A 9864-nucleotide genomic window follows, 5' to 3' on the forward strand; every position below is an offset into this window, starting at 1 on the left:
AACAGAAATAAAATTAAACATAAAACGATATTTGATAGTCTTAAATAAGATATATCAAATCATAAAATTATAGTTAGCGAAAATATTATATTTCATAAATTTAGATAGGATATTTAAAATTTATTGTTTTTCTGCTTTTTCTAATGATATCACTATTCGATAAATTTAGATAAGATGTATCAAACCATAGAATTATATTATAGTAACACTATTCGATATTTGATATTTTTTATTTTATTTTATTTTATTTTAGGAACGCTCTGGAACCAAGCCAGGGTCGTCTCGTTCTCTTTGTATATTCGTCGTACTTGGTCACCCTCTAATTGACTTCTGTTTCGTGTCGTCTCCTTTCATCTTCTCGCTTCTCTGTTTTCTCTTTCCGGATTGAGGAATTCATCAATGGCGAAGGAACTGGCGGAGAAAGCTAAGGAAGCTTTCCTAGATGACGACTTCGATGTCGCTGTTGACTTGTACTCCAAAGCCATTGACTTGGATCCCTGCGCAGAATTCTTCGCCGATCGTGCTCAGGCCAACATCAAACTCGGAAACTTTACCGGTAATTCCTCGTTTTCTCGTGTCTGTGATGCTTTTTTCGTCTCTTCGGTTCCTTGTTTGTTCCGTAGTTCATTCTATTAAGTTATAGAAATTTGATTTCCTTCCCGGTTTGGTTACTTTGCCAACTTAGGGTTCATGAGCTTGTTCATAGATGTTGAGTTTCCATTCCGTTGATTAGACTGACTCTATTATAATTCCTCTCGCCGGTAATGTATCTGCTTTCTCGGGATCTAGGGCTCTGCATTGATTGAGCTCTTTATGTTGTAATAATGTATTGTCCTCCCATGTCGTGTGTTTGTCATTAGAAATGAGTAACCTCTGAAATTTTGCGTCTAAGAAGGGCAGGTTCTGAAGTATTTTGGGTAATTGAGTTGACTTGTATTTTCTTTGGATTGTAATTGAGCGTCTTTTGCCCCCTTTATGTTAGAAATTAGAATGTGTTGGGATTCCACTGTTCTCAGATAACTAGGTGATCTTGTTTGGTTCTACCGCATATTATCTTCAACTTTCATGTCTTAACATATTATTGTTCATGTTCCTTCATGAGCAGAAGCTGTTACAGATGCAAACAGAGCAATAGAGTTGGATCCAATGCTGACAAAAGCATACCTAAGAAAGGGGTATGCATTTATTCATATTGTCTTTGTGTATTTTTGTTGCTTGTAAAATTTCGGATGAGATATCTGCATTTGGCCCTTGAAACGATTTTGTGCGGAAGTGATGAACTTATGATTTTCCATCTGATATCATTTTGGATTGATGGTATGTGCTTATGTGTGATGTTTACATTCTTGCAATTCACACGTGGTTGTTATATATCTGCAGAACTGCCTGTATGAAGCTTGAAGAATACCGCACCGCTAAAACTGCCCTTGAAAAGGGTGCTTCCATTGTGCCCAATGAGCCAAAATTTAAGAAGCTTATTGATGAATGCGATTTTCAAATTACAGGTATTTTGGCCCTTAAATAGTTTCCATTTTTTCTTTTAAGACTGATTGCTGCCCTGTCATGTATCTGGAACCACATTCTCAGAATTATTGTCTCTTTGTGTATCCGATCAATAGAATAAGAAGATTTTAATATTTTCTGTACCAAGAGCGTAATTTGACTTTGACAATATTATTTCATTAGAGGAAGAAAAAGATTTGGTTAAGTCGGGGTCATCAACTTTGCCTTCTAGCTCTACACCACCAGCATCAGCATCCACTGTATCCCCGGCACCGACTTTGGCGGAACCAGCCAAACCGAAATACAGGTGGATCTCGTTGTAGGAGGTGTTGAATTCAGAACAGGTTTTTTTTTTTTTTTAACTTCCCCAATCTTTCAATATCGAAAGATATCTCAATATCAAACTCTATGTGTTCAACAGACATGAATTCTACCAGAAGCCGGAAGAAGTGGTGGTGACAATTTTCGCAAAAGGGATACCAAAACAAAACGTTAATGTCGAGTTTGGAGAACAGATTGTGAGTATCCTGTAATCAGCCTAACCACTTTTGTCACTATACTTTCCTCAATATAATAAGAATCAATCTTGATTTGTGATTTATGTCTGAGCTTTGCAGCTGAGTGTTGTCATTGATGTTCCCGGGGGTGAGGATGCTTATCATTTCCAACCTAGATTGTTTGGAAAGGTACCCACTTTCTCAAATGGGTCGGCGGTTTTGACTCACAATACTCTTATTGAGTTTTATAATCTCTTTCTCGGGTGTTTCAGATTATACCGGATAAGTGTAGATATGAAGTACTGTCTACTAAAGTTGAGATCCGTCTCGCAAAAGCTGATGTAATCACTTGGACCTCCCTCGAATACAGCAAAGCACCAGCGGTTGCATTGAAACCGAACGTCTCATCAGGTTTCTCCCATCAAAATCTAATTCATTTGAGAAGATACCATCTAGTAGTACTATACATTTTCTGTTTCCAACCAACCAGTTGCCATCACATATATCAATTCATATCACGTTTTCACTTGAATAGATTGGTAAAAAAGATCATGAATTTCCATGTCATGTAATCGGTATGTTCACTGTATACTATGTACAGCAGCAGCAGCAGCTGTTCCTCAGAGGCCAGCATACCCGTCTTCTAAGGCGGTAAAAGACTGGGACAAACTTGAAGCGGAAGTAAAGAAAGAGGTTTTGCATCGTTAAAACCCTACCCGTCTGCTCCGTGTATAATAACATAGGAGGATGGAAAAAAAAATTCTTTAAATGAGGTGATGTGATGAGATTGCAGGAGAAGGAAGAGAAGCTGGATGGGGATGCAGCTCTTAACAAGTTCTTCCGTGAGATCTACCAGGGCGCAGACGAGGACATGAGGCGAGCCATGAGCAAATCCTTTGTGAGTATCTCCCTCTCACTCCACGAACCTGTAGCATGTAAAAACTGTAAAAAAAAAGGAGATAAACAACTAATACCGACTGACAACAAACGTATATATTGTGTGGGGATAATGAAATGGAATAGGTGGAGTCGAATGGGACGGTGCTGTCGACGAACTGGAAAGAGGTAGGAACAAAGAAGGTGGAGAGCACTCCTCCTGATGGCATGGAGCTCCGGAAATGGGAGTATTGATTGATCTCCCTCACCCCCTCCCTCAAACACTCAAAACTTATAACTATGCTTTCCGTTTCTGTCATGACCCTTTGTCTTGGTCCCTCTCTCTGTTCGCTGTCGTTTTTTGGTTGTTAAGGTAGTGACAGTCAGTCTGCCCCCAGCAATGCAATGTTTTCTTGTCCCAATAACTAAAGTGTTTGGTTTTGAAGTTAAACCAAGTTTTTTGAAATTCTTCTTCCGTTGGTCTTTTTTGTGTAGTCTATGCTTGTTCCCTGACTTGGCTTTTGTCTTTCTTGTGGGCTCTGGTCAAAACTTCTTATGTTGCAAACTCCAATACGCACATATATGTTAGCAGAAAAGTTTCTATTTTTGTTTATGTTTAAACACCAACAAATCATTCTCTGAAATTGCATAAACATGGTAGGTGTTGAAGAAGAGGGCATTTGATTTCACTGCATTGTAAGACAAAAGCTACATAGACAAAAAAGCATTGGGCCAAAGAGACAAGGCATGAGTTATATCTTTAAAGACAAATCCCTTATGTTGTTGCCTTCTATTTTTACACATTCCAAGTAGTAGAAGAAGAGACTACCACGATCACAACCAAAAAAATGGAGTCTCAAACGCATTTACCGGTTTTATAACCTATCTGATTTAGCCTCCTTTTCCTCCCTGCATTTTAGGAATGAAGAACCATAAAACATCAACAAATTATCTGGGAAAAACTTTCAACAAAGGAGGGAGACAATGTTACCTTATGAGGCGGAGTTCCTGGCCTTGGCACGGTGGTGTTAAACCCGAATCTTCCTTTCTTCTCAGACTTGAGGATTTGAAATGAACATGTCAAGGTATCATCCACACTCATCATTCCACCAGCATTGTCAAACTCCCCGCAGTAATTGGGCGCCGAGAATATAGTCACCAGCTGTCTCTGTGCAAAGAACTCGTACCCATCTTCTACAACCTGTGGAATCACTTCGGAATCAGACTCGCCACACCAGAAACTGAATACCCTAAAAGGGTCTGTACGAAAAGGGCATTTCCTCCATTGGTGTCCAGAGATCAGCAGTAAAGTAGGTCAGGATAAATGATGGTATAGGTAAAATATAACAAGTTGACAAATTGAATCCATGTTCATGTATAGAAAAGCTTGGATCGGAAGAGTTAAGTGATGATATAATTGGTTTACCTGATGAGCTCGGCAAATGAGATCAAGGTCATGAGTTTGAAGGAACTCTGCAACCTTGTCTGCCCCAAATGTATACGAGACACCTCTGTCATTCTCTCCCCAGCCCTCGATTTCTCTGTCTGGATCGGCCCACAACAGATCACATAGGAGCCCCTCATCAGGAACATCAATAGGACGAGGAATCTTCCTGATCTCGTCTAAGTTTTTCAAATCAGGTGATAATCCACCGTGCATACAGAGGATCTTGTCGTCAATGAGAGCGGCAACAGGCAGACAATTAAAGCAGTCGGTGAAAGTCTTCCATAGCCGGACATTGAATCTTCTTTTGCATTCATCATAGAACCCGTATATGCGGTTGATTGAAGCACATTCATGATTGCCCCTAAGAAGAAAAAAATTCTCCTTGTATTTGATCTTGTAGGCGAGAAGAAGGCATATTGTCTCTATGCTCTGCTTACCGCGATCCACATAATCCCCAAGGAACAAATAATTTGAAGCCGGGGGGTAGCCACCATACTCGAACAGCCGTAAGAGGTCTGGAAACTGACCATGAACATCTCCTGCTCATCAGCATGAAATGATGAAATGATCAACAAGATCTGATTGGAAAGACGGAACAGGAGCATAGGGGAGTGTGTTCCAGCAAAGTTGAAAACTTTCAAGTAAACCAGAATATCCATAAACATAAACTTTATAAACATGGCAAATAATAAACAAAACATTTGCCAGAAAGTTCTTACAGACTCTACGTTGTTCATTAGTGCTAAGCGTTCATCAGCACTAACATAGTTTCCCCGAGAAAAAAGTCACAGACCGTTTATTAAAACAAAATCGCCATAAGACGCACTCCTTATACCCCTGAAGACAAAATCTAGCTTGAAACATATCAATATTCAATCGATTCGCGACATTTTTATACCAAAAAAGAAAAAATTCACAACATTTCCAACGAGTCAAGCAGAGAAGGGAAGATTTTTTTGTGTGTTAATGAATTAATAAACGACTGTATCACGGGTAAGTATTATCTACCGCAAATTTTGAAAGGAGCCTCCAGCTCGAGGAGATTAGGCTGACTGAGGAAGACCTCCTTCGAGGTCAAACAAAGCTGCCGTATCTCCGCCTCCGTCAGCTGCACCTGCTTCACCGTCCTCCCGTTCTTCGCCTCCACCAACCTCCGTATTATATCATCCAGCAAATTCTCGTCCATCGCGGCCAACCCGCAAGAACCCTAATCTCTCTCTCTCTCTCACCCACGCACACGAAAACAGCAACCAAGCCGATCAAATTCTGCGACAAGGAAATTCTATCTCACGTACCCTTCTCGCCTACCAAATCCCAGAGGCTTCGGACTCTGACGGCGATTCTACTACCACGGCGGCGGTGATGAAGTTAGTCAATTGCGAGCCCTAGAAAAATTCCATCTCATCGAGGCGGTTATGCCCTCTCCATTCTTATCATTGTACGGACACTACGGAGCGTGCTAACTCCCAGCACGTGACTCCTCACGTGCCACTGTTAGTTAGAGAAATTGGTACTTCGTTCGTGCTAATCTTGCTGTCGATGGATGATGAGATTTACGGATTTGGTCCCTGAAGTTTAGTAGAAAAGAATCATTAAAACCCCAAACTTATTTTATAATTAAAAATGTCTCCTCATTTCTTTTAATGTTACCGTTTTCACCCTAGTTTTTTCAAGATCAGAAATTTTATTTTTCACCAGTATCCCGAACATTAGGGGCTTTGCAAAATTACCCCGTTTTTTTTTTTAAAAAAAATTTGCCTGCTTTTAATAGCTATAAATGTAGAAAAGGCTAATTCAAGGAAACCAGTTTTTTTGTTTCCTGCATTCTTTGGCTTTTTGCTTCTTTTTTTGTTGGTAATTTATATGCATTTAACTTGGGACAAAATATTTTCACTTTGGCCATAAAATGATCATTTAGTAGAACATGAACATGTGTTTCCAACTACCGCAGCTTCATTAAGCTAATAAAAATATGAATTGATGGACCGCCTCCCTACCAAATACATTTGCTTATGAGAATTTTTCATCGAGCTTTATTTATGTGCAACTCGTTTTTTTGCCCATTTTGCCATCGCTTTCTAGCCAAACCCAAAAAAAACTTTATAGAACTCTTCTAATTATATATTGTGCATTTAATACAGTGCAATATCCAAAGTAAATTAATTCAGCATCAATAATGGTGTATAGTTATTTATTTTCTTAATGTATCTACATGGACATGAGTCACCTGTACGGAGTCCATTGCTGAGTCAGCAGTTTTTTGTCGAATGAACAGTAACGTTTAACGACGTTAACGGATGAGTGGTTGATTTGGAAAAAATTTAAAAGTCTGGATATTTATGTGGGAGTTATGAAAAGTTCATGACAATTTTATAGTTCGGGTATTTATATAGGATTTTTGTAAAAGTTCGGATATTTAAATGCGATTATCCTTTTTTTTATTATACCTTCCATCTAATTACATATATAAAAATATAAGTCTATGTAGATATTCTTTTTCAAATAAAGACTTGAATTTAGATTAATTTTTTTCTCTCTATCATTTATCAGTTGAACCACCTGATTTTTGGTAGTTCATATACTATTCTTATTTCTTACTCATACGACACCACTAAATAGATTGTCGATCAATGACAGGTTTAGAGATACCAAAAGTTTTTTTTCTTTATAGTAGACTTTTTGCATGTTATATATAATTTTTTATTGATATGTTATCATACATACAAAAGGAATTACTCATCATCCAAAACTATATAACAATCTAAACATTTTATGATAGGTGATATGATTATAATATTACTTTATCATAAATATATCTTTTGAATCGAAATAGATGAATTATAATATAGTTTTTTTATATTTTATTACAGATATATGTTTATTTAGATTTATGGATTGTTGAAATTTTAAGTTGGTATTTGTTTAGATATTTTTAAAATAAAGATGACAACATGAAGAAATGAACCGTGTAAACAGATTTACGGTGGACGATATATAACCAACCACCAAGGGAATCATAAGAAAATAAGAAATGAGGGTTACGATGCTTTTTTTTTTTCTCGTGTCACGTAACGTCCTCGCTGACGGAACCGTTAATGGATCTGGCGGTGATTCGTGAATGAGGATAACGACGCTCGAGAAGCCGTTATCTCAGACGGCATCACATTTTGGTCCTTCACCTTGCTACGGGACCGAACCAATCGACGGCTCAGATCGAGCTCATCATTGCAACGGCTGAGATTGACTTTACAATTTTTTCTTTCTATTTTAGGCTTCGCGATCTTTCTAGCAGGGGGTGCTTGTTCCTTCGTCGTAATCGGAAGCTTGGATCTGCGTGAATCGATCGGAAACTATGGCGGAAGAACAAAATCACGAGGAATCTGCTGCGGCTCCGGAACCGGCGGTGGAAATCTTGGAGAGGGAATCGTTGTTGGACAAGATATCGGAGAAGATCCACCACGGCGACGACTCGTCGTCATCGTCGAGTGACGAGGACGAGAAGGAGGCTTCTTCTCCATCGTCTCTCAAGGCGAAGGTTTACCGCTTGTTCGGGAGGGAGAAGCCCGTGCATAAGGTTCTCGGCGGCGGTAAACGTATGTTTACTCTAATCGTGTCCCATTCTCAAGTTTTTCTCACGATTTCGTTTGACGGGGTTTGATCTGCTCTGACCATGTGTTGTGTGGTTTATTGTTTTTAGTTGATGTTGAAAATAATCGGTCATTTTCGGGATAGGAGGATAGTTGATTTTTCTGGTGCTGTATGGTTTGAATATGCATAGTACTTACCTTGAGCTTCGGATATGAAGTTAGGATTTGATGTTTTTTGCTATGGGTTATCTGTGATCTGGACAGATTATCGTTGTTTGGAGCAAACTTGTGTCTTTGACTGGCCCTGAGTGATGGTGTGTAGTGTTTGATTTATAACTTTGGACGAGCGTTTGACGCGACTGTTTTGCATATAGAAGATGGGTTTTATCATTTTACTTTTTGGAAACCATGTCAATGGTATTCTCATTTACGGATGGAGGGTAAAGATGTTAAAATCTTGTTTTGTAGTCTCGTAATTGCGAGAACCCTGACATGGTAGCGGATTTAGCTTTTTATGGGGGCAATGATCTTGTTTCGTGATTTTGTATTATTGACTCGATTGCTCGATATTAATATTAATTAAGCTTTGGCGTTTGTGTTGCAGCCGCTGATATATTCATGTGGAGGGACAAGAAGATGTCGGCTAGCGTACTTGGAGGTATAACAGCGGTCTGGGTGCTGTTCGAATTGATGGAGTATCATCTTCTCTCGCTACTCAGTCACGTTTTGATCGTTGTTCTTGCGGTGTTGTTCATATGGTCTAATGCCAGCATGTTCATTAACAAGTAAGTTATGGCTAATCTTATGGATGTTCAAGTATCATTGATTTGATATCATTGATCGCGTCCTTCGACTACTCATTGTCGTGCAGATCCCCTCCAAAAATTCCGGAAGTACACATCCCTGAAGAACCAATCCTGCAGCTTGCATCTGGGCTCAGAATCGAGATCAACCGTGCATTCACTTGTCTTCGTGACATTGCATCCGGAAGAGATCTCAAGAAGTTTCTGACTGTAAGTCAAAACCTGTTGATAGTGAATTGTCCGAAACTTGTTTTTCTTCAAATTTTGCCTTTAGCACGACAATTCTACCATACCGTCGGGTTTTGATTAGGCTATTGCCGGCTTGTGGGTGCTATCAATCGTTGGAGGATGTTGCAACTTCTTGACACTGTCCTATATCGGTATCTTCTCCTGTCCAATGCATCATCGCTTCCATTACTCTCCCTTCTTAAACTATGGCGACGAGTAAGTAACCATCTGTCTTTTTTTTTGTTGGGTGATTGCATTTGCAGGTATGGTGATGCTCTTCACAATCCCTGTTCTGTACGAAAAGCACGAAGACAAGGTGGATGCGTATGGGGAGAAAGCTATGGTAGAGATGAAGAAGCAGTATGCAGTGTTGGACGAGAAGGTATTGAGCAAGATCCCGAGGGGACCATTGAAAGGCAAGAAGAAGGATTAGGACACTCTCACAACATAAAGACTTTGTCTGTTTTTGCTTTTGGAAATGGTGTTGTGAAATCGTGATGTAGTTATCAGTTAGATCTTTGGGATTTGAATGAACTTGGAAATCTTCTGATACTTGTTTTTTTTTTTTCTTTTGGGTTTTGTTTCTGTGAAACTTTCTTGTTGACTTATATGCATTCAAGCAACTTTTTTTTTTGTTACTAGAAAGCAGGCTCTTTGATCTTGTAATCCTAAGTATTAATTTATTAAAGAAATTATCTTACGTTGAAAAAATATATCTGTTTTTTTTTTTTAATTTTATCTCCCCTTGATGGGTTTGGTCACTTCTAATTGGGAGGATTCTTACAAGAATTTGTTATGTCAACCAAAACTTACTTTTAAATGATAATTAATTAGTTTTCCTTGAGATTTTTATTTCTCCCGACTCCGTCAGCTACCCTTTATCCGTTTCTATTTTTTAAAATATCGGGGGGGGGGGGGGGGAA

At 38.9% G+C, this 9864-nt stretch overlaps 3 protein-coding genes across 4 annotated transcripts; 2 read left to right on the forward strand and 1 right to left on the reverse strand.

The window, feature by feature from the left end:
• The first annotated feature begins 259 nt into the window (after positions 1-259).
• LOC104813028 (protein SGT1 homolog A-like) lies at positions 260-3390 on the forward strand. Of its 2 annotated transcripts, none has more exons than XM_010540510.2 (10): positions 260-556; positions 1106-1175; positions 1381-1505; positions 1687-1810; positions 1925-2021; positions 2121-2189; positions 2273-2411; positions 2605-2693; positions 2794-2898; positions 3024-3390. In XM_010540510.2, exons 1-10 carry the CDS (start codon positions 400-402, stop codon positions 3129-3131), a joined length of 1083 nt encoding a protein of 360 aa, XP_010538812.1. In that variant the 5' UTR covers positions 260-399; the 3' UTR covers positions 3132-3390. The 2 variants fall into 2 exon arrangements, with proteins under 2 accessions (XP_010538812.1, XP_010538811.1); XM_010540509.2 differs by having other exon boundaries at positions 261-556; positions 2602-2693.
• A 150-nt stretch (positions 3391-3540) lies between these two features.
• LOC104813029 (serine/threonine-protein phosphatase PP1 isozyme 6) lies at positions 3541-5730 on the reverse strand. The gene is made up of 4 exons (XM_010540511.2): positions 5332-5730; positions 4303-4862; positions 3868-4077; positions 3541-3785 (listed from the first exon to the last, which is right to left on the reverse strand). The coding sequence occupies exons 1-4, from the start codon at positions 5507-5509 to the stop codon at positions 3768-3770; spliced, it is 966 nt and encodes a 321-aa protein (XP_010538813.1). The 5' UTR covers positions 5510-5730; the 3' UTR covers positions 3541-3767.
• Positions 5731-7614: 1884 nt separating this feature from the next.
• Positions 7615-9579, forward strand: LOC104813030 (reticulon-like protein B1). The gene is made up of 5 exons (XM_010540513.2): positions 7615-7916; positions 8515-8695; positions 8782-8923; positions 9024-9093; positions 9205-9579. Exons 1-5 carry the CDS (start codon positions 7676-7678, stop codon positions 9372-9374), a joined length of 804 nt encoding a protein of 267 aa, XP_010538815.1. The 5' UTR covers positions 7615-7675; the 3' UTR covers positions 9375-9579.
• The last annotated feature ends 285 nt before the right edge of the window (positions 9580-9864 follow it).

Source organism: Tarenaya hassleriana, unplaced genomic scaffold, assembly GCF_000463585.1.
Source record: "Tarenaya hassleriana unplaced genomic scaffold, ASM46358v1 Cleome2, whole genome shotgun sequence".
In the NCBI taxonomy this organism is placed as follows: Eukaryota; Viridiplantae; Streptophyta; class Magnoliopsida; order Brassicales; family Cleomaceae; genus Tarenaya; species Tarenaya hassleriana.